Source organism: Pinus tabuliformis, chromosome J (assembly GCF_031772625.1).
Source record: "Pinus tabuliformis cultivar Carrire ecotype Pingquan chromosome J, CPIR1, whole genome shotgun sequence".
In the NCBI taxonomy this organism is placed as follows: Eukaryota; Viridiplantae; Streptophyta; class Pinopsida; order Pinales; family Pinaceae; genus Pinus; species Pinus tabuliformis.
The window spans coordinates 8,022,568-8,048,052 of record NC_142295.1 but is presented as its reverse complement, the minus strand read 5'-3'; the positions used below and the strand labels follow the sequence as shown (position 1 = coordinate 8,048,052).

The 25,485-nt window shown below is 43.1% G+C and overlaps 1 protein-coding gene across 8 annotated transcripts in view; it reads right to left on the bottom strand.

Annotated features, from left to right (window-relative positions):
* Positions 1-25,485, bottom strand: part of LOC149225160 (protein-tyrosine sulfotransferase-like) — a 250,002-nt gene that overhangs the window by 181,201 nt on the left and 43,316 nt on the right. For all 8 annotated transcript variants that reach the window (XR_016247643.1, XM_089376961.1, XM_089376956.1 and 5 more), the window contains exon 4: positions 384-672. Coding sequence is in view for 7 of the 8 variants with exons in the window: in XM_089376961.1 (XP_089233087.1) it covers positions 384-672 (289 nt within the window). In the remaining variant the exon portion in view is untranslated. The remainder of the gene's footprint in view (positions 1-383; positions 673-25,485) is intronic.

Below are 25,485 nucleotides of genomic sequence, written 5' to 3'. Positions count from 1 at the left end.
ATGATGCATATCTTTTGTATCTGGCTATTCCATCTCTAGATAATAATGGATAACCTTTGATTCTATTGAATTCACTATCCTCCCTGCCATTGATACCAAAATGCAGGTAATGATTTGCCTTGTGTGCAAATCATTCTTGGCTGTACAGAAATTGACCAGAGCAAAAAAGGACCCACAGTTGGAATTGCTTCCTACAACTTTGTATCATCATAACAACAATCTACATTTTCCAAACAGCTAGCCAATCGTTCAAACTGGCATGAAAATGCCTTCACATATAAATGCTTCCAACTTTATAGTAAGCCATAAAGAAAGGAAGAAATATTACTTCAAAAAGATTCTTAGTATTACAGAAACGAATGAGTGCATAAACAAGAAAATACCCGGGCAAAAAGATCTTCACGCATCCATGGCACTAGATACCTCCATGGCCAAATGTCAAGGGTGCTGACTACGTTAGACGATTTGCCGTCCGTTCGTCTCAAGCGCATAGAAGATGATAAGTTTGGATGAATCAAAAACCTGGATGCAACCTCCACAGAAAACTCGTAAGTGCTAAACACCCGATCCACCGGACCACGCAAAACTGTTACAACAGATGTTTTCACTTTTGGCAGCTTTGACAAGATGCTGTAGTCATCGTGGGTTACCAACAACCTGCATTCTGGTTTGCTGCATGAACCATTATTGTCAAAGATTAATGCTAATTAAAACTTAATGAAACCCTTTTAAAATAACTTCCAAAGTTTCCCCATGTCAAAAGACAAATTCAGGTCAAAACATTTGATCATATTAAAGGAAGCTGCAAAATGGACAGCAAACAAACAAAACTGAAAACATGTGCATAACATGCTACAGCAAATCATGGAGGTTTGTTCAGGATAAATAATTTCCTGAACTGAAATCTACTTACTTTCCTCGAATGGTTTGTATTCTTTGTTGAGTTTACTTGGTCAGATCAGAAACCTTGTATCTAAGTTACTTGAAGAAAGATACAAATATAGAGACGTGGCTAGGATGGGACCAAATGTCAGGGATTAAAACTGTCCCAAGGGTCATCAAGGCTTGACCAAGCCTCACACAACTCAGTGACAGCATCTCACAGTTGGGCAAATTGTTCTTCCATCCAATATGTGGGCTGGCCCCAGGCTAGACTCAGCATAGATCTAGAAAAACAAAAGTAAAAAATACAAATATGGAATTGGATACAGATACATCAATTATTTTAAGATGTTTCAATAATCACTGTTGGGCACATTATATGTAATAAAATTATTGTTTAAAGTGTGGTATTAAATCAGAATCAGATCCCACAGAGAAGCAAAACTAGTTGTCAAAATAATCCTACCTAATCTACAAAAATGGATGTCCATGCACGAACCTTTATGCAGTTTTATGAGGTTTTGAATATTATTACTTGTGAAGTTGTAAAATGGTTTCCAGAAAAATGGCCAAGATGATATACAACAGAGCTTGCCTACTATTTTATTATTGCAATTTACCTAATTAAATGTTTTCTTAGCGGCAGCAACCAAAAATAGTTCGATAGGTTTCTTCAAACATTAAGCTATTTATTGACGTGTGTACTTGATCAAAATTCTCACAAAGGGATCTCTAGTTGATGGGTGACTTATTTGACACGCATCAAGTCTATTGACATTTTCAATCCTTTAGTTGTTGAAATTGCAGTAAACATTAATTTATTTAATATTTTTGTATTCTTTAATATTCTTTTCAAGGGAGAGAAGTGGCAGGAGGGGGAGGGGGAAGGGTGTTTTATGGCCCCAAGGAAGTTAAAGCTGCAAAGTATTCATGAGGCTTAGGATGCATGACAAACAACCAAGCTGAAGCTTATGCCCTCTACCAAGGGATTCAGTTAGCCAAAGAAAATTAGATAGCTTCTCTCACTGTTTTGGGAGACTCCCTCCTTATTCAGCGTTTTGTGAAGGGCTCATCTCCGAGGGGGCAAACATTAGAAAATCTTATGAAAAGAATTAGGAAAGCAGCAGAAGGGTTCTCTTCAATAACATATTTCCATGTTCTTCGCGATCTCAATAAAAATGCAGACTTCTGTGCTAATGAAGGGTGTAATTAAGATTCAGAAATTTAAAAATCAATGCCCGAATCAGGCCCTCTCCTATTCCTTAAGAGTTAAAAGGATTGGCATTGCACACTTATGAAAGATTGCATTATCAATCAGTTATAGTATGGAATTTAAATTTTGTTTCTTCACGGGTCAGTTTTGTAATGTATAAACCTACAAAACCCCATTTTTTGGTGTCTGGTTTTGAGTCCCTAGAACGAACAAAGCTCGTTCTTCAAGTTAAATCCTCCAGAAGACTCGGAATATGTAGATCTCCATTGAAATACAAAAATATATATTAAAATGTATGAATAAGAATGATACAATTGAAATTGAGTGCCAGCTTATGTACCCTATGCAGATGTCCCTTTATGAATGGTCATGTCTCCTTAGACATGCCTCTTTGTTTAACTAATTATTATTTAATTACATATTATTATAATTATTATTTATTATCTATATTTATTACTTTTACATCAATTATATTCATAACATTGCCTTCCACCTCAAAAAGCTTTGTTCTCAAAGCTTACTGATGAAAAGGTTTGATCTCTTTTCTGTTTCAAATGTCTTCTCATCTCGGAACTGTCATCTTTGTTGATACAAGTTGATATGATCCTTGGAGATATAAAATTGTCACACGGAGGAAGAATCTGACCATCCTAAATTAATTTTATGTGGGATCTTTCGATTACTGGAAACTTATGATGAATTGTTATCACTGGACTAAGTTGTGCGCACTTCAGTATCCGTCGGAACATAAGTTTGTTGTTTATGTTCCAAGTGATACAAATTCGTAGATTGATTGAGATGTCTATTCTTGTGATTCTGGTGTAGATAAGGAGTTCTTTTGGTTTGTCCTTTCTTTTTCATGTGTGTGGCAAGATTTTGGTTCACTTCAGATTCTGATGTCATCAAGTTGGTTACAAAATCTTCATTTGGAATTTTCATCATTTGAATTGCAACATGTGAGTGTATTTTTCCTTCAACTGACTTATCCTCTTCTTGAGTTGTGGTATTGACTAGTTCGGTATTCGTTCCTTTATCTTCAACTAGAGTTGTTATGACTGGCGACTTCGATACTTCCTCTTGAATATAATGTTCTAACTTGTCTTTTAATGACTTCTTGTCCTTTTTAAGCTTCTTAATTTGCGTCAGTAGTTTTTCACCATGGTCTTTAAGCCGAAAAACTTCTTCATTTTTTTCAGCAGTGATCTTGTCAACTTCTCTTTGCATATTTTGTAGTACTTTTTTACCTTCTTGAAAATTACTTTTGAGATATCTAATATGTCTTCTGGTATTACTGCATTCGGCTTCACTATAACATCTTGTACCATTATTTTTTTCTTTTTATAAGAAAATGTCAAAAAACTTCTTCTTCGTATTCAAGATGAAGGAACCTAGGGTTGCCATCCAAGGTGAACCTAAAATAATGTTACCTTGATCACTCCATAGGTTTTGAACAAATAATTGTGATATGAATACATAATCTCCAATGTTTAATTGTAAATTGGTTATTTCATATTTTTTGTTGTTATAACAGTCCAATTTTTCGATTATATTTGACTCAGGAATCACTAATTAGTTTGTGATTTTAGGTTTCATATAATTTTTATCTTCGACTAGCAAGATAGTGATAGTAACCTCATTTCCGGCCTTCATTTCTGAATTAGACTCCATTTTCGTTTTTTCGAGATGAGCTTTAGGGTTTTTAACGTAACCCCTTCGTAACTTCTTATAATAAATATTATTATTCTCTCTTTTTTTTCTTTTTTTTAAATAACTTTGAACCTCAATACTCTCTTTTTTTCTTGGCAGAATTTTTTTTAAATTAATTTAAATAATAGTAATTTTTTAATTTTTTTTAACAATTAAATGAATTATATAACAGTAAATATATATATATATATATATAGTTTTATAATGTAACTAATATCGGCCTTTAGAATGTGAATGATGCAATGAGTCGTATGGAAGGAAAGGTCACAGTGGTCGAGAGTCAACAAGATCATGGGGAAGACAACAACAGGAGACACAATTGGTTAGATGGAGGGTCTCGGTAGGTGTTCGGGTTTAACAGTGGATGGAGAAGTAATAGTGATAGCGGCAACTGGCTAATCGAAATGCTATGACGGGAAAAACGACAGTTGAAGTGTCTGCAACTAGTGGCGGTGACTAGTCCAAGATTGTGGCTACATGCAGATATTGGATGGAACAGGTACGCCTACTACCTTTTGTTGTGGATACCTGGGCCAAATTCTAGCAGCCACACCCACGTTTCACGGTGATGATTGGGTGCTCGTAAATCTGGTGTGCGATTTTTGTCCACCCTATTTTGTTTCATGAAACCCTTGCAGCGTTCACTTCACTGCTTGGCTCCCACCAAAGTGTCAAATTTGCCTAATGTCAGGCTAGTAGGTGGATCCTTCGTCACTATGTGTTTTCAATCTAAATCGTATTCAGTCTCATTTCTTTTGTTATTAATAATCTAATGGCAATGTCGTGGGCGACTGAAGACATAGCGCGCAGCAATAGCTTCGGGAGTGGTGCAATGTCGAGCAGCACTGCAGGCGCTCTATAGGGCTAACGGCGTCATGATTTTTTTGGTTTTTTTTTCTATTTTTTTTGTTATAATATATATATATATATATATATATTTAATAAATTTATTTTTTGGTATGTAAATTTTTTTCTTCTTTTTAGTTTTAATGGCCAAAGGCCTAGCGAAATGGAGAAGTGGAGAACTCCAATTTCTGAGGGAAATGCTTCAATTATATAGCAATAAGGTTGACGAAATGTTGGAAACCCCCGCTGCTGCTGCTCTGCGCGCGCGCGCGCCTGAGCCTGCCCTCGGCCCTTGGCCTCTGACTGCGACTGCGTTTCTGCTCGACGATCAATCCCATGGATCCTCCGGATCCACCTGGAGGGGATCCGGACCTGCAACAAGCCTTTTCCAACCTGGTGAAATCGCTTCCTCAGCAAAGACCAAGACCTACAGCAACCAAGTTCGTAAAGAAACTAGATGTGTTACAGGAAGTCCATTTGCCGCCGACCATTCCTCGCATGGCAGCCATCTCACTAGCAGAGAAAGGATTAATCGGCCAATTTACAGGGTTATGGCCTTCACCCAAAACTGTGCAAAGATGGGTGGAGCGTAACTGGGCAGACAAGGTTCAAGGGAAAATTTCCATTAGGTTTTGTGGCAGAGGATACTTCACCTTTCACTTTGAAACCAAGGAGGACAAGGATCTAATCTTTAGAAATGGGCCTTACTTCATGGATTCCAGAGGTCTCTACCTCAACAAATGGACCCCGGACTTCGACCCCGAGCTGGACATTCCAAGTGCTGTTCCTGTTTGGGTCAGACTCCCTCATCTCCCTCTTCACTGCTGGGGAGATGACTCGGTCAAAGCAATAGGGAACGCGGTCAGAAAATACATAGATCGAAGTGAACCCAAGGATAACATGCAGGCCTGTGCACGAATATGTGTGGAAGTTGATCTAGGACGCGGACTACCGGAAGCAATCAAACTGAAAGTAGATGACTGGTGCCATATTCAACAGCTGGACTACGAGCAGATCCCCTTCAAGTGCAAGGTATGTCACGAATATGGACATTTTGCTAATAGATGCCCCAAATTTATAACTGTAGAATCAATAGAGCAAGAAGGACAATGGGAAACGGTAAAACGAAAAAAAACGAACCCATCCATGAAGCAAGCAGAGACTGAAATCCCAGGGCCTTCCCAGCATCAACCCTCTCATCCTCATTCACCTCATCTGCACCCCCCCTCATCCTCTCAGCAGCATCCTCCTCTCATCCCCACTTCACCTCCTCGACTCTCGGACCCCTCCATTCCTCCTTCTTCCAACCCCTTTGCTTCTCTTTCTGAGGATGACCCCGAACAGGATCCCATCTCATCTGATCAGCACCCCCATTCCTCTCCCCCTCAATCTTCTCAGCCCTCTCCTGATACCAATTCCATAAGGATCACCAGAAGTTCATCAAAGGAACATGGTGCGCCCAGTGACATCCCCAAAAAGCACGGGCCTGGCAGGAAATCGGCTAAGCAGCATAGAGAAGAAAGTGCACAGAAAGATATAGCAATGGGATCCCAGACACCTATAGAATCCTACATCCTTGGACACTCGGACAAGGAAAACAACAACAAAGGCAAAGAGAGGCGGGCACCTCTCCATACCGCTGGTAAATCATGATGAAGCTGCTGTCCTGGAATAGCAGGGGACTAGGGCACCCCACCAAGAAAGCTGCCCTCAGGGAGTTAATTCAAAGTGAAAAGCCCGAAATCATTCTCATTCAAGAGACGAAGCTAGATCAATCTGAAACCAACAAACTCATCAACCAACAAAAGCAATACAGTGGTTGCGCCAGCGAAGCCAGAGGAGCCTCGGGTGGCATACTAACAATGTGGGACAATAGCAGATGGACTTGCAGCTTCACCAAAATCCATCAGAACTGGATTAGTGTTAAACTGGAAAGTAAGGACAATGGAACAGAGGTTAAAATATACAATGTTTATCCACCGAACCACTACAGGGAAAAAGAAGTTTGCTGGAATACTCTGAATACAAATATAGAAGAAGACCATGACAGCAATATTATTCTTGCAGGGGATCTAAATCTGGTCATGCATTCCAATGAGAAAAGAGGAGGAAACTTTAGCTCAGATCCTTTCAGAAACAGGCTTGAGCATCTTATGCAGGAGAAAGATCTAGTAGACATAAAACCTAAGAATAGAAGATACACATGGAGCAACAGGCGTCTAGGAGCAGGAAATATTATGGAAAGGCTCGACCGCTTCCTCATCAACATCGCCTTTCTATCCACCTTCTCTACCGGTCAGTCAGATATCCTCAACATCTCCGCCTCGGACCACTATCCAATCACGCTCACATTGCACAGTCATAGCCAGATTGGACCCCTCCCTTTTAAATATTCTCCCCTCTGGAACCGAATCCCTGCAGCTAGAGATGCGGTGATGCAAGCGTGGACCCAGCACGTGGAGGGTTCCCCGGCATATATCTGGGAATCCAAGCTGAAGCAAACTAGGCAGGCCCTCAAATCTTGGGCAAAGATCAACTATCAGGAACCTGAGCTCATAAAAAAAGACATAAAAAAAAGCCTTGAGATAGTCCAGCAAAATATTGAAGCGTCTGGTCTCACTCAGCAAGCAAAAGAAGATGAGATTCGATTGTATACCCAGCTGAGGCAAACAGCCAGAGATGAGGAGATCAAATGGAGAATAAAATCAAGACAGTTGTGGCTGCGTGAAGGAGATAAGAATACCTCATACTTCCATAAGCAAGCAACAGTCAGGAAGGCAAGAAACACCGTGAGTATAATCAAAGACAATGAAGGGAAAAGCCATGAGACTCAAGACTCCATTAAAGAAGCAGCAACCGCTCATTTTAAAAACCTTCTATCTAAGGACAAGAGCGAGGAGGATTACTCAAGCCTACTCCAACACATGACTAGAGATGTTACTCAAGGAATGAACAGCAAACTCACGCAAGAAATAGAAGAGGATGAGGTCCAAAAAGCAATCTGGAGTCTCCACCCGGACAAAGCTCCAGGTCCCGATGGGTTTCCAATAAGCTTTTACAGAGAATACTGGCATCTGATCAAAAAAGACCTCCTAAAGATGATTCGCTGGACCCTTCGGAAAGGCAAATTGGGGGGCTACACCAACTCAACCTATCTAGCTCTAATCCCAAAAGAGAACAGGCCCTCTTCCTTCTCAAGATTTCGGCCCATATCTCTATGCAATTCCGCATACAAAATTATTACCAAAATTCTATCTTCTAGGCTCAAGCCTCACCTTCCCTTATTAATCTCAGAAAACCAAGGAGGCTTTCTGCCCAATAGACACATCTCAGATTCCATTCTTCTTGTGCAAGAAGCTATACATTCTAGCATAAGTCGAAAGGAGAAAGGCTTTGTCCTAAAACTTGACCTTGCCAATGCATTTGATAGGGTCAGACACTCCTTTCTGTTTGCAGTATTACAAAAAATGGGATTCAATACCTCCTTCATTAACATGATCAAAGCTTGCATCTCAAACCCATGGATCTCCCCTTTGGTAAATGGACGACCTTGTGCTGCTTTCCAATCCTCCCGAGGTCTCAGGCAAGGCTGGCCCCTGTCCCCTTACTTATTTATTCTCATGGCTGAGTCCTTTAGCAAAGCCTTGGATTACAACCGAAGAATTGGCCTCATTACTGGCATTCATTTCGAGCAGGGCACAAAGAACATCAACCATTCCCAATTTGCAGACGACACCCTCTTGATGGGAGGTGCTTCGATCACCATTGCAAGGCGTTTCAAAAAGATACTAGATCAATTTATGGATTATTCAGGAGGAAAAGTTAATCAAGTTAAAAGCTGTGTCTATGGATGGAATGCAACGAATCACACCATATACAGCATTGCAAACATTCTTGGAGTTTCATACAAGCTTGACTGGAGTCACTTCACATATCTTGGGATGCCAGTCAGTATGGGGCCTCTGAAGATCGACACTTGGAATGGAATTCTTGATAAAATCAAAAGGAAGATTCAACAATGGGGATCTATGTGGCTGAACCCAGCAGGTCGCCTAGTACTCCTAAAATCAGGTCTAATCTCTCTGCCCATCTACCGCTTCTCTCTGATCCAAGCTCCAATGGCCTTCCATCATAAAATGGAGAAAGCTCTCAGACACTTCCTCTGGCAAGGAGGAAAGACGGAGAAAAAAAAGTTTAACCTGGTTAATTGGAAGAATGTCATCCAGCCCCTTGAGAAAGGAGGACTTGGAATAAGATCCCCAAATCTGCTAAATTTAGCCCTCGGGGCTAAAATTGTTTGGAGGCTAATTACAGGGGACTCAGCATGGTGGAAAACAGTCCTTGAGGCCAAATATCTGAACAGCACTCGGCATCAATTGTTGGACACTAATATCCCCAGCAGGGACAGCACCAACATCTGGAAATTGTGCAAGAAGATCATCCCCTATATGGCCCAACATACTTCAAAAATACCCGGGGGAGGGGGCAGCATTAGTATCTCTTCTGACAGAATATTAGGCCAGTGCTCTATAGGATCCAATCTAGAAGCAATCCCAGCTATCAGTTGGCTCAATAACAGAGGAATTTGGAATTTAGCTCAAATAACGCAGTGGGGAAATCAATCTCAAGCTTGGATAGGCTGGTCTTTTCCGGACTACCCCAGAGATCACGAAACAAGCTTCCTAGCTCTAAAGAGTCTATTGCACAGTAAAGCTCCGGTCCAAAAAGGGATAAAAGATAGCTATCGCTGGGACCCTTCGGGAACTCTTTACACAACCAAAGCAGGGTATCAGCAATTGTGTGAAAGCGTCTCCCCACAGGTCATCTGGACTCATTGGAAATTGGTTTGGAAGGCGGAAGCCCCACCTAAAGTTAAATTTTTCTTCTGGCTCCTCCTGAAAGGAAAGATTTTAACGGCAGAAAACTTAAAAAAAAGGGGCATATTGGGACCCTCCAGGTGCCCAAATTGTTGTCAAGCTGAAGAAACAATGCAACATTTGTTTCTTGATTGCCAAGTAGCTAAGAAGTGCTGGAAAGATATGGCCTCAATAGGGGAGGTTGCATGGGAACCAAAGGCATCTATAGTTGAAACTGTATACAGTTGGAAGAAAAATTGCCCTTGGAAAGGTAAAAAGGGCAAATTAACTCAAAGGATATGGAACACAATACCTTTAACTCTTGTTTGGAGCATATGGCTGGCCAGAAATAAAAAGGTTTTTCAAGATAAAGGATACAATTTAAGAGTTATATGCCACAAAGCCAAGAGTTTAGCGGTGGAAGCAATCACCATCCGCATACAAGGCAAGATTGAGGCTTCCCACTATAGTGTAGAAGAAAGGAATCTGATCAATTATGGGCATGGAAGCCTCATCAGTGCCCAGGCAACGAGAAAAGAGAATTTGCAGCCGAATGAGACAAGTAATGTCTGGAAATTGAGACTCAAAGAAGAAGAATTTGCTCTATGGCTGAGCAACTGCAACAGGTTTCATATGTTTTTCGATGGAGCCTCAAAGTCGAATCCTGGCAAAGCAGGGGCAGGAGGTCTTATATGTAATGCAAATGGTGAGTCCATTCTCCATTTTGAATGGGGGCTGGGTGAATTATCAAACAACAGGGCCGAGGGCCTGGCTCTGTTCCAAGGACTCACGCAATTGATCAAGCTAGGAATAAAAAAGGCGACTATCTTTGGCGATTCGGCAATAATAATTCGACTCATGGTGCATAGGCAGACCTCGCCAAACACCTTACTGCAACAAATCAATAGCAGAAATCAGATACTCCACGATATGATGGAGGAGGCCAATTACTACCATATTCTACGTGGCCTCAACAAAGACGCTGACAGTTATGTCAACAAGGCTTGTGATCGCCCCAAAGGACACCTCAACTGCAACAACATCTCGTCTACCCACTCATTGCCATGATCACGCATCCAGTCCATGTAAGGGGTACCGTAACCAATAGAATCCGCAACTGCAGGCAAATCAGCAGAGCAGAGGACAGCGCAGATAAGGAAGAAAGGAATTACATCAGGAGCCAGATCGGGCAATCAGCTCAGCACCCTCTTTTCAACCGCTCCCATGATTCACACGAATACAGTCAAACCTCACTGTACAGAGCAGGCATGGTCGATGGGAAATTGCTCAGAAATTGGATTGAGAAATCTGCCCAAAGTGTGGGAACCAGTCGAATTGCAGGAAGAAATCGTCCCGCCAGACAGAGCACTTGTGCCAATCCAGATTTGCTTTGGGCTGTGTGGACCAATTTTGGAAATAGCATACAGGATGGCTCCCGCCTCAACCGCACAGAAGCGCTATTTATATCTAGACTGCGTCCCAGTATCCTCCATTCTGGAGAGGCATCTTGTGATAGTATTCTCCCCCTTAGAGTCGTTTCAGTTCAAGCAGCTTCAATCCTTTCTGCCAGAGGCGCTGGTCTTCAGATTTCTGGGGATTCAGCGGAAACCACTAGTGACAAGAAACAATCCCAGAGATTCTGCATCAGAGAGGTGATAGCAGCGAAGAACAGAGAGCTAATTCACCAGAGCCATTATATCAGAGAAGTGATACCTATGGAGCGCCCTGAACAATGTTTCCACTGCCGCGATCTGCAGGCAGAATTTGAGGAAGTGCGCGCGCAGCAAAGGACTCTGGAAGATCAAGTTCGCAGCATGGAGGCTAGGCATGCAGACCAAATCCGGAATCTGGAAGCAAAGCTTGATGAGCAGTGCAGAATCCTTCATGACAAATACCGGGCCGAGATGAACTTATTCCTTCATCGAGTTCACTCATTGCACGAGCAGTTCAGCAGTCTTAGTAACAGATGCGCTCATGCTGAAGAATCAATCACAGTCCTCAGGTATATGATGGAAAAAAAATTCAAAGAAGCTTCATCCTCCTCCAGTGCAAAACCGAACGAGGCTAACCAAAACCCGGAGGACTCTACAGCGCGAAAGATTAGTCACATAGAAATTGATTAGTTATGTGTTGCAGTTGTAAGTTTTGGTGTTTTCAGTTTGTAAGAATCTATAGTAGTAAAAGATGTCTCATAGCTAGAAGCAATAGGATCAGGATCAAGGAAAGGAACTATTTTGTAATTCCTTGGATCCGTAATGCTCAAGAAGCACTCCATGTATGGCAAGATGCCTCCCTCCTTTTTTCAGACTAATACATAGCAACCGAACTTGTTAAAAAAAAAGGTTGACGAAATGTTGACGCCAAAGGACCAAATCAGACCGGCTTTGTCCAGTGGTTGTCCAGTGGTTGAGCAGCCACAGAATCGAATAGCTCTGATACCAAATGGAACAAACAAAGTTCGTTCTTCAAGTTGAATACTCTAGAAGGCTTTGAATATGTAGATCTCCATAGAGATACAAGAATATATATTAAAATGTATGGATAAGAATGATACAATTGAAATTGAGTGCCTACTTATATACCCTATGCAGGTGTCCCTTTATGAACTGTCATGTCTCCTTAGACATGCCTCTTTGTTTAACTAATTATTATTTAATTACACATTATTACGATTATTATTTATTATCTATATTTATTACTTTTACATAAATTATATTCATAACAATACCGTTCGAAAAATTTATAGTCTTGCTTGATAAGAGGGCTTAGGAAAAAAATTTGAATGTATAGCTATGTACTACCTGATGTTATTGTTGCAATCCAGGCACAAACTTGCATATAAATACAAAATTCTCATTCTGGTTAAAAAAATTATTTTTGATGGAGATCGGAATCAGCTCGAGGCATATCCAGAATAGATCCTATACAATACCATATCGATCCATGCTTCATCCTTTCCAAATATGTATCCAAGAGGTAACCAAGAAGAATTTGGATCCACCATATCCACAAATATCCAAGGGAAAGCAAAGAAGGCTCTGGAAATATAGTTCCATATCAATTGCAATCTACCACATCCTTCCAACAAGTGGATGTTTGTATCATATCTAAATTGTGAAAATTCCTGAATCTACACATCAGAAACTCCTACTGCATTTTCTAGTTTACTATCTCCTACTTGTTCTTTGCATTAACAAGTTATTTAAATGCATAAATATTGAAGTAAACACAAATGCAGCCTTCACAAATATACAGATCAACAACTGAAATAAACTAAGACAACACAAGGGACACCGTTATTTTTGGACAATCGTCCCCGGAAAAACCCAATTCGAGAAAACCGGTGCAACATATAGAGGGTTTTATTATTAAGAAGATTATGAATACAACTAGGGTGCCAAAAATGGCTCACCCTTCAGAGAATATCCTTGGCAGCAATACCTATATCCAGAGACAGATATTTTGATTGATCAGCAACAGGATGAACGATCCCACAGTGACTCCCGCTATTCCTTGTCTTGGAGCGGAAAGTTGCTCCACACACTCTCTAGAATTGTGTGACCCTCTTAGGGACTGCGTCACCCTCTCTGGCTCAGCGTCAGCGAATCAACTCTCAGTCCGTCCCACTAAATCAGCTCAATGCAACCTCTGAAGCCCTATGCGTCTACTGCGTCAACCTCTATGGCCTCTGCATCAACTCCTTTAGCCCTCTGTGTCCGCTGCGCTGGCCTCCTTAGCCTCTGCATCAACCCTTGTTGCCTCTGCATCAACCCTCCTAGGCTCTGCGTTGCCTCTTCCGGCACTCTGCTACCTCTCTGATATGTATTCCTCGGCCTCCTGCCGAACTGCCCCTCACTGCAACTAATCACTTGTTCAATTTCCTCAGCAAACCTCGCCCCAAAAAATCAAACTGACTGATCTCTCTTGGTGTCTTGGTGTGTCTCCAACTGACCTTCAAGCCTTCTCTTATACTTTTCCTATTGACGATTCAACAACCGAGATTAAGTCCCTAATCAACGGCTAAGATTAGATCTATCTTGATCCTTGTTATTTAGAACTTTCTCACCCATATTATATTAATACACATTAATATTTTAATTTTCCTAAGTTTAGACTTAGGGTCTCATTAAAAATATTAATTATTTTAATATCTCTCCATCCGGGTGGAATTTCCCCAAACGATTTTTGGGTCTTGGAGATCTCATGTGCCTTAGCCTCTCCACCAATTTTCATGGCTAAAGCACATCCGATGCTACCAAAAATCAACACTCCCTCTTAGCGAGGAATGTGCTCTAGTAATGCTTCACCATAGAAACATCACACTGATCCTCCGCATCGATACCTGTGTTGATGTTTGGCTTGCTCCCTCACATCCTCTGCACTGTTGCTTCTTGTATTGCTGCCCATGACACTGCCACTGCCACTGCCACTGCTACATCTGTACTGCAGCGCCCTCTCAACATTCTGCCCATAGCACTACCACTGCTAACTGCTGCATTGCAACTCATTTACCGAGAAGTAGGTAACTGACTTCACCCAAATACTGACATCTCGGTCAGTCTGGAAGCCTCGTTATGCTGAAGCTATCTCTGCTGATATCCTGTGCTCCCTCTGTTGCCACTATGCTACTGCAAATACCTATATGCCTCTTGCACTGTTGCAGACTCCACTGCGCTGCTACAGATTTCTGCACTCTAGCACTGCCTTGCCGCTCCACCACACTTTGCTCCACCCAACACCTGTCATCATGCTACTATCATTAAAGGCTCTCATAGCCAGATGTGATCCAAGAGTTTGGGCACCTCAAGGTTCCTGCCCTTGCATGTAGTCCTTCTGCCTACAACTCCATGTCACCCCACCTCTTCTCTAGAGGTGCATGAACACTAATGGCACAAGCGTCATCAGTCTCAACATCCTTCTCCGCCTTTATTGGAGTTGCCTTTGAGTCGGAATCTTCTCCCTTGACTATCTTCCTGGGCCAATGAGATGCATAATGTCCCAGCTCCCCACAGTTGAAGCGCTTGACCTTGGAGATGTCCTTCTTCTTCTTCTTCCCTTGTTGTTCCACAGATGCTAGTGTCACATCCTCCTCCTCTTTCTTGAATCGAACTCCCTTACCGCTACTCCCCGCCTTGGTCGACCTCCTTATCGCCTCCTGTCGTAGAGCTACCCACATCTCCTCCGAAGTGGGGAGAGTCGCTCTACCCAAAATGCTTTGGACAAACATCTCCCAGTCCTCGGAGATTTCATTCAGAGCACTTCTGACCGTAAACTATGGATCCGGTGTAGACCCCACGGAAGTAAGTTGGTCACGAATTTCTTGCAACCAAAGGAGGAAGTGATCTCTCTCCTCTCCTTTCTGCATCTGATATGACCTCAGTTGATTCTCCAATAGCATCTTCCGCTGCACAGAAGAGCCTTGGTATAAGGTGGTCAACATCTGCCACATCTCATTTGTTGTGTTCTTCTCAGCAATATGTGGTATGACATGATCCTTGACCCCATCTAGGATCATGCATTTCACCATGGCCTCCTCATACTTCTCATTTGCATTTGGGTCAACCGGAACAGCTACGGTTTTCAAGGAATAGTCCTTGATGCGATGTTTATCCAAGATTGCTAGGATCCTGGCCTTCCTGATGAAAAAATTGGAAGCCCCGTCCAATCTGTCCTGATCCCTCAATCCATTCACTTCCATCTCTGCTCTTCTCCTAGACTCCCTCTGAGTCTCGACTTGCCTCCTGGAAATCTGTGAATTGTCAAATCACTCCTCTCCAATCCCCCTTTGTTGCTGCAACACAGATCTGGATTTTTTTGCTAGAAATTCGTCAAGGTAGTGCTTCCCTCTACCTTGGTTCCGTCTCCTTAGACATTGTTCTACACTGACAAAAACAGCGTCCCACCAACTCTTCAAATCACAATCTGCACAACTCCCTTAGCCCCAGCAACTGAAGAATCTGAGCCCTTCTGGCTCTGTGCAATCTCAGTGAGAGTTTGATCAGCTCCTCCTGGCCTCAGCATCAATCCTTCCTGGCTGAGAAAGATGATCGGGCACTGCGTAGGCCTGATCTGCCCCTCATTGTCTCTGCACTGGCCCTTCCCTTGGCTCGAAATGTTGACGCAGGCTCTGTGTGAGCATCTGCGTCACCCTCTAAGCACTGCGTCACTTCTTCTCTTGTTGCTTCAGCTCTGGAACAATGTTGTTTCTAAGGACAATTGCTTTTGCTGCAAAATTTCAAATTTCTTCTGCTGGTGTCTTCAGTCCTCCTATGATCTGCAATCGCTCTGATACCATGTGAAAAATCTTTAATCTAACACATCAAAAACCCCTACTGCATTTTCTGCTTTACAATATCTTACTTATTATTTGCATTAACAAGTTATTTAAATGCATAAATATCGAAGTAAACACAAATGCAGCCTTCACAAATATACAAATCAACAACTGAAATAAACTGAGACAACACAAGGGACACCATTATTTCCGGACAATCGTCCCTGGAAAAACCCAATTCGGGAAAACCGGTGCATCATATAGAGGATTTTATTATTAAGAAGATTCTGAGTACAACTAAGGTGCCAAAAATGACTTACCCTTCAAAGAATATCCTTGGCAGCAATACCTCTATCCGGAGACAAATATTCCTGCTGATTAACTATTAAAATTGGCAACTAGGGCCAAACTCCATGTGGGTCATCTTATTAATGGAAGCTGATATTTTTCTTGGATCCCTCTCATTGAGAGGTGTAGGATTGATCTAAAGATCATCTGATTCCAATAAGTATTCATGGAGATATGAATTTATTTGTGTTATGGGACAATTCGTCAAGGTCGGCCATCAACCAAATAAACCCCACTTGTGCTCAACGTTTTAGTATAAATAGAGGTGGCCTTCAAGTCATTTCAACACACTTGGGATCTCTTCCTCTCTACTTGTCTTTGGGTTTTAGTAGGAGGAGAGATCCTAAGGGATAATGCTGCCCTAATCCAGAGAGCAGAAGCCGGAACTGCCAGAACTGTCGGAAATGCTGGAACTGCGGGAACAGTCGGAACTACCAGAACTGTCGGAACTATTGGAACTGTCGGGAACTGCTGGAACTGCCGGAATTGTCGGGAACTGCCGGAATTGTCAGGAACTGTCGGGAACTACTGGAACTATCGGAACTGTCGGAACTACCGAAATAGTCGGAACTGTCGTAACTGTCGGAATTGCCGGGAACTGTCGGGAACTGCCAGAACTGCCGGGAACTGTCGGGAAATGCCGGGAGAAGCCGGAACTGCCAGGAAAAGTCGGAACTGTCGGGAATAGCCGAAACTATCAGGAATTGCCGGAACAGTCGAGAAAGCTGACGCAGAGGGCAGAAGCCGGAACTGCCGGGAACTGTCGCCACTGCCAGGAACAGCCGGAATTGTCGGAATTGTCGGAATTGTCCGGAACTGCCGGAACTGTCGGGAACAACCGGAACTGCTGGAACTGTCGGGAACTGCCGGAACTGTCGGGAACAACCGGAACTGCTGGAACTGTCGGGAACTGCCGGAACTGCCGGGAACTATCGGAACAACCAAAAAAGTTGAGCAGAAGGCAGAAGTCGAAACTGTTGGGAACAGCCGGAACTGCCGAAACTTTTGGAACTGCCGGGAACAGCCAGAACTGCCGGAACTGTTAGAACTATCGGGAACAGTGGAAACTGCGGGAATTGCCGGGAACTGCCGGAACTATTGGAACTGCCAGAACTGTTGGAACTGCTGGGAACTGTCCGAACTGCCAGGAACTACTGGAACTGCTGGGAACTGCCGGAACAACTGGAGCATCTGTCTCCGAAGGAGAGCAGCATGCAAGGGACAGCTAACTTAACATTGGGACAGTTGTATGGTACTTAACAGCAAATACACCAAGCATGCAATGTTATAGCTAGTATGCTAAGTACAACAAGCATGCTAGGGACAACAAGCAAGCAAGGGACAACAAGCAAGCAAGGTGCAGCCTACATATAGGTAAGTATGGCAACATGGTGCAGCAATGGCACATAATGCAATACAGTGATGGGTACAGTCATGATTAATGAAGTGTGATGAGATGCAGCATAGTGATGATGGGTGCAACATGGTGTAGCGCGGTGAGGTGCAGCATGATGACGAAATGCAACAAAACGATAGGTGAAGGAGTCACCTTGGAGAATCAGTTGAAGCAGCATGTCTTCAACTGATCTCATGCATCATCTTCTTAGAGATGATCTATGCTCTTATCTAGATAAGTCAAAGTGTTGACTCTTGTTGTAAGCGTACTATCTCTCTCTCTTTGCTAAACTATTGAAGAACATATAAGCAGAATTGATCAAGGGTTTCCCCACATTGGGGTTTGTCCCTGGCTAGCGCCACATCTTGTGTCCTCTTGTCTTGAATTGTCTTCTACGATTTATGTTTATGTTCTATCTACAGTTTACTTTAATGCTGATGTGATTGCTAATCTAGAAAAGATATTGAGCTAACTGTGAAAATTGAAAAAAATTGCTCTAAGCATAGAACATACCTAAAATTAACATGGTACCAGAGTTGAGGTGAAGACAATGCCCAAGCAAGTGTGAAAGAGCAATCACCAAAAACAGTTGGGAAAGGACAAAAGGATCAGTGGATTCCTCAAACCTCTTCAAATTCACCGAGGGTGAAGTCGAAGTAGAGAATATTATCAGAATGGCGCGGCGGAAGTTTCTGATGTCCTACCTAAAGATCACTTCATTGGGAAGTCCAGATCTAACGGTGGAAGGAAAGGCAGATGCCTTGGTTGCGATAAGTTCGGCCATTATGCGAAGGAGTGTCCGAATGGCAGAGACACATCTCTTGATGAAGATAACAATCATTCTAGGAACATCTTCAATGATCAAAGGAATGACCGGTAATGCAGGTCATCAAGGAAACAGTCGACTCTTCAAAGAAAGCAAGGAACCCCAGGTATGAAGAATCAAATGTTGTTTTTGATAAGATAAAGAAGCATTATCTTGTATTGGCCCTCTCCTTCAGATTCTTTGGGAATCTAGCTTATTGATTGTAGTGCTTCAAGGCACTTCATCAGATACAAGGGTGCACTCTCTAATTTGGTAGAGATGGAAACAATCGTGGGATTATACTTGGAGCCGATGCCACCTATCCCGGAAAGGGTGTAGGGAATGTTACCCCTCAATTGAATGAGGGTAACTCTCTTCATTTACAAGAATCTCTTTTATGTACCTAATCGCAAGAACCTGGTGTCCATCTCGGAAATGGAAGTCAAAGGTTTCAGGGTGGCATTCATCAATGGAAAGGTACCTGTTAAAAAATATAGAATTTTCAAAGATGCTTTTTCTCATGGGTCCAGAGTTGGCAATTTGTATCAAGTTGCAGGATGGTCCATTGGAGATCATGTCAATTGACATATCGCATCTATAACACCGTAGGTCTACCTATGGGGCCCTACCCGATGTGAGTTAGATGGTGATAGGGATGCCTGAATTCAAGAAGAGCGTGAAGGTACATGTCTGAAATGTACCGAAGGAAAATCTTATAAGGGGACCATTCCCCTCATGCAACAGGTCCATAGGCTTGGAACAACCCGAGTAGTTTGAGATTCGTGATCGGGAATCTCATGTATACAGGTGGAAAAAAGCCCTCTTTGGCTTGAAGCAAAACACCCTGGGCATAGTATGAGAGGATTCATAGCTGTCAGATGAAGTTGTGATTCACTAAGAGTGAAGCCGATCCAAACCATTGTTTGAAGGTTGTGGATGATAGACCTTTCATACCAGCACCTTTTGAGGACAACCTATTTCAAACAGGTCTAGACCCTCTCACTTGCAGAAGTAAGAGGGAGTTGGATTCCAGATGTGGAATGGTAGACTGCAAGCCAGTGACTACCTCGAGGATCTTAACTTTCAAAAGTTATATGGTGGTGATGACGGACTAGATTTGGGAAATGCCTCTAAGTTTCATAAACTCATTTGCATTGATGTTCTTGGTGAACTTCCGTCCAGATTTATGTTTTGCAATTAGCATGGTGAGCTCATATTTGGTTGAGACTCACTGGACTGGGGCCAAGAATCTTTTGAGATATCTTCGGGGCACAATCTCTCATGAATTGAGAAACACTGCCGGAAATATGAAACTGCATGATTGTTCGAAAGCTGACTGGGCAAGCAGTGTGGAGGATCACTAGAGCACTTCTCAGTGTTGGTTCTCTTTGGATTCTGCTTCGATATCATGGATGAGCAAGAAGCAGAAGTCGGTTGCTATAAGCACCGCCGAGACCGAATACATAGCTACGAGTATGATCTCGTGTGAAGCTGGCTGGTTGCAGAAGCTCTTAAGTGAGCTGTTTGTACACATGATGAATACCACTGTGATTCTCTGTGACAACCAGAGGGGGGATTCGATTATTGAGGAATCCTGTATTCGATGATTGCTCTAGCAGATAGACATCAAATACTGCCTTATCTGGGATATGTTAAGTCGATGTGCGAGGAGGCTCCGTCGCATTGAGACTGATGTACAGGTCACAGACATTTTGTCAAAGCCGTCAAATCTATGACTTTCCCGAACGACTTGGAGTCGTTGAGAGACCTTCTTATAAGGGTCCTACATGTTGCATGCATTGAGCTCAGGGAGCTCTGGGGGGCTTGGCGTACTTACTGGAGCAACATATGACCACAGGGCAACTCACCCGCCCCTGGTGGTGCGCTGTGTACAGGATGACAAGTTCAACCTTCCCTTGTGATACCCCGTGGCGACTGTGGAACAAGATGATTAGTTCTCCTATGGGCCGGGACGATTAGTTCTCCCATGGCAACTGTGGAACGGGATGATTAGTTCTCCTATGGGTCGGGATAATTAGTTCTCCCGTGGCAACTGTGGAACAAGATGATTAGTTATCCTGTGGGCCGGGATGATTACTTCTCCTATGGCAACTGTGGAACAGGATGATTAGTTCTCTTGCGGACAGGGATGATTAGTTCTCCCATGGCAAAACAGGATGATTAGTTCTCCTGTGGGCCAGGATGATTAGTTCTCCCATGGAGACTGTGGGGCAAGATGATTCGTTCTCCTGTGGACAGGATGATTATTTCTCCTGTCGAGGCATCCTACCCATGCAATCTGGGACTCATGGGAAGTACCTCTCATCTGATCAATGAGTAGGGAAATGGGTTTAGGGACCATAGTAGTACTATCGATGGACACATCGATGTATCTACTGTACTCCTATTATGCTAGGATGACCTCCATTGATCTGGGATCAGTATGAGTGGTTTGAGACACTCTCTTGTGATATTGATCTGGGATCAATAAAACTGACTTCGGGTCAGTAACAATGATGTGACACACTCTCTTCAGATGAAACTGACTTCGGGTCAGTAGAGAATGGTATGAGACATTCTCGATCAATTCTTCTTCTTCATGGTTCAGCAAAGTAGAGAAGAGCAGAGCAGTGCAGGGCACTGATGGCAGAGATAGTACAGTCGGACATATGGATCAGCGGATGGAATTCTCCCTAGTTGAGAGGGAGTGTTAAAATCAGAAACTAGGGCCAAACTCCATGTTGGTCATCTTATTAATGGAAGCTGATTTTTCTTGGATCTCTCTCATTGAAAGGTGTAGGATTGATCTAAAGATTATCTGATTCCGATAAGTATTCATGGAGATATGAATTTATTTGTGTTATGGGACAATTCGTCAAAGTCGGCCAGCAACCAAATAAACCCCACTTGTGCTCAACGTTTTAGTATAAATAGACGTGGCCTTCAAGTCATTTCAACACACTTGGGATCTCTTCCTCTCTACTTGTCTTTGGGTTTTAGGAGGAGAGATCCTAAGGGATAACGCTGCCCTAATCCAAAGGGCAGAAGCTGGAACTGTCGAAACTACCGGGAACAGCCAAAATTGCCAGGAACAACCAGAATTGCCGAAACTGCCGGGAACTGCCGGAACAGTCGGAATTGCCGAGAAGAGTCGAAATTGTCGGAACTGCCAGGAACTGCCGAAACTACCGGGAACTACCGGGAAAAGCCAGAACTGCCAGGAACTGCAAGAAAAGTTGGAACTGCCAGGAAAAGCCGGAACTGCCAAAATTGTCGAGAACTGCCAGAACAGTCGGGAAAGTTGACGTAGAGGGCAGAAGCAGGGACTGCCAGGAACTGGCGAGAACAGCCGGAACAGCCGGGAAAGTTGACGCAGAGGGCAGAAGCCAGAACTGCAGCAACAACCGAAACTGTCAGAACTATCAGAACTGTCAGAACTGTTGGGAATAGCCGGAACTGCTAGAACAACCGAAACTATCGGAACTGCCGAGAATAGCCGGAACTGCCGAAATTGTCGGGAACTGCCGGGAACAGTCGAAACTGTCAAAACTGCCGGGAACTGTCAAAACTGTCGGGAACAGTCGAAACTACTGGAACTACTGGGAACTGTCGGAACAACCGAAGAATCTATCTCCGAAGGAGAGCAACATGCAAGGGACAGCTGACTAACATCGGGACAGTTGTATGGTACTTAGCAGCAAATACACCATGCATGCAATGTTACAGCTAGCATGCAACAGCAAGCATGCTAAGGACAACAAGCATGCTAGGGACAACAAGCAAGCAAGGGACAACAAGCAAGCAAGGTGCAGCCTACACATAGGTTAGCACGGCAACATGGTGCAGCAATGGCACATAATGAAATACAGTGATGGGTACAATCATGATTAATGAAGTGTGATGAGATGCAGCATAGCGATGATGGAGCACAGTGATGATGGGTGCAGCATGGTGCAGCGTGGTGAAGTGCAGCATGATGACGAAATGCAACACAACGATAGGTGAAGGAGTCACCTTGGAGAATCAGTTGAAGCAGCATGTCTTCAACTGATCTCATGTATCATCTTCTTAGAGATGATCTATGCTCTTATCTAGATAAGTCAAAATGCTGACTTTTGTTGTAAACGTACTATCTCTCTCTCTCTTTGTTGAATTATTGAAGAACATATAAGAAGAATTGATCAAGGGTTTCCCCACATTGGGGTTTGTCCCTAGCTAGCGCCACATCTTGTGTCCTCTTGTCTTGGCTTGCCTTCTGCAATTTATGATTATGTTCTATCTACAGTTTACTTTAATGCTAATGTGATTGCTAATCTGGAAAAGATGTTGAGCTAACTGTGAAAATTGAAATAAATTACTCTAAGCATAGAACATACCTAAAATTAACATCAACAACCGGATGAACGATCCCACAGTGACTCTGGCTATTCCTTGTGCTGGACAACGAAAGCTGCTCCATGCACTCTATGGAACTGTGTCACCCTCTTAGAGACTGCGTCACCCTCTCTAGCCAATCAGCTCTCAGTCTATCCCATTGAATCACCTCAGCGCAGCCTCTGAAGCCCTCTGCGTCTAATGCGTCAGCCTCTATGGCCTCTACGTCAGCTCCTTTGGCCCTCTGTGTCCTCTGCGTTGGCTTCCTTAGCCTCTGGTTCAACCCTTGTTGCTTTTGCGTTAGCCCTCCTAGGCTCTGCACTGCCTCTTACGGCACTTTGTTGCCTCTCTTATATGTATTCCTCGGCCTCCTGTCGAGTTACCCCTCACTGCAACTAGTCACTTGTTTGATTTCCTCAGCTAACCTTGCCCCAAAAAATCGAACTAACTGATCTCTCTTAGTGTCTTGGTGTGTCTCCAACTGAGACTCAGTCCTCCTCTTATACTTTTCCTGTTGACAATTCAATGGCCGGAATTAATTCCCTAATCAACGGCTAAAGATTAAATCTGGCTTGATCCTCGTTATTTCGAACTTTCTCACCCATATTATATTAATACACATTAATATTTTAATTTTCCTAAGTTTAGACTTTAGGTCTCATTAAAAATATTAATTATTTTAATATCTCTCCATCCATGTGAAATTTCCCCAAACGATTTTTGGGTCTTGGAGATCTCATGTGCCTTAGTCCCTCCACCAATTTTCATGCCTAGAGCACATCCGATGCTACCAAAAATCAACATAAATTTTAAGCACCATGGAGGTTATCTATGTAATAGACCTTCTCGTACACTCTTGCATAAAATGTGTTGAAGATGGTCAACATTGATTTCCATGGGATAAGCTAGCCCTCCAAACTATCCTTCTTACAACACTGGTATAGAAATTTTAAATCAAAATATGTTCCTAGTATTTGACGAAGCAAATCTTGTGAAAATTCCTTGAACTGCAGCAACTGAGTATTATTCTCCTAACTTAACAGTTTATTTGTCTTCTGTAATTATTATTACAGCAAATATCAAATAAACCACACTGCAATTCTTCACCAATTAAAATTACGCTACGGAAATAAATCCACCCCAAGCATATCCAGAATAGATCCTATACAATCCCATATAGATCCATGCTTCATGCTTTCCAAATATGTATCCAAGAGGTAACCAAGAAGAATTTGGATCCAACATATCTAGAAATATCCAAGGAGGAGCAAAGAAGGATTTGGAAATGTAGTTCCATATCAATTACAATCTACCACATCCTTCCAACAAGTGGATGTTTGTATAATATCTCAATTTTAAGCACCATGGAGGTTATCTATGTAACAGACCTTCTCATACACCCTTGCATAAAATGTGTTGAACATGGTCAACATCGATGATCTGATAATCACCTTATGAGTGATCTCAGTTAAGAATTATTAAATGGAGGTATTACAAACTCATGTGTTGGTGTGTGTCTAGGTTATTTAAGCAACAGATCGATCAGATTGCAAATACATAGACACTTGAAATGGAAGACGACAAAGAAACACGGTAAGCAAATATAAGAACACAAGAAATTTAATGAGTTCACCCCATCCTCCAGAGCTACATCTCCGGTCCAGCTTTCAATGGTGGCCTTCTTTTATTGTGTCTTAAAGCAGAGAATTACAAAGAAGGAGCTCAATATGAGTCTCCTGTCACAAGATAGCTTAGCAGGGTGGTTCTTGGATTTCCCAAGCCACTGGAGTACACAGACTCTTGGCCTTACTAGCTTTTTGACCTCTTGGATCTACAATGGAAGGAGCACGATGTGGTGCTCAATCCTGACAGATCCCCTTCATGGATGGCTCGAATTTCTCAAGCCCTCTAGTGCTCGACGTTGCCTTTGGTCAGCTCGGCCCTCTATCTTCTTACTGCTTTTTGCTTTCTCTGTCTGCTTTCTTTGTTCTTCCGTGTGTGTGTTCCTTCTGTTGGTCTGTGCATGGCTTTAAAGCCACTCGAGCTCATGGCTATTCGATTCCTCTTCCAACTCCGTCAGATCACCTGCTACAGCTTTGCTTGGAGTTCCCTGTCTCGGTGTCATCATCAGACTCACAGGGAGTGGCCACTTGTCCTCCTGCAAACTGCGCCAGCTTGCTTCGTCGGTTTGGTTCTTCAGTTATGTCGTGGAACAAGTCATCCGCCACCTTGGTGGTCAAAGCGGACCTCAAATTCTTTTGAATCGCGGCTTAATCCTTCGTTACATCCGGTCTTACCGTCGGGCGTGATATCACCTGTTAGATCTGGATCCCCCAGATCCAACGCCATCCGCTCATTTCGCGCGGTTGACTTGCTCGACCGTTAGCGCGCGATGAGCGGCGGTTTTCTCTCTCCTTCGCTTGCCACGCGTCGGGCGCTAAGTGGAATCGCTCCATTTTCACCAAATCTTCTTACCGCCCAAGATGCCCCCGATGAATACCGTCGGTTTATAGAGCGCGGGTCTCGCCTTAGCCTTTATCATTTTTCCCCATGGTTTTCCCGGCTCCCATGCGACCAAGCGCTCAAGGCTCCTCCTTTTCGAGGGTTTTTGCCCAGCGATGTGCGATTAGCGCTAATCGCGCATCAAAAACTCCCTCTGTTTCCCGATCCGGGCTTCCCAGGGGCTAATTTCGCCTCCTGCGCAGTCTCCATGGGCCTCAATTAGCGTGCTTTGACCGAGGTCCTCGTCGTTCCACGTTGGCTGCCAACTGCCACTGTTTTAGA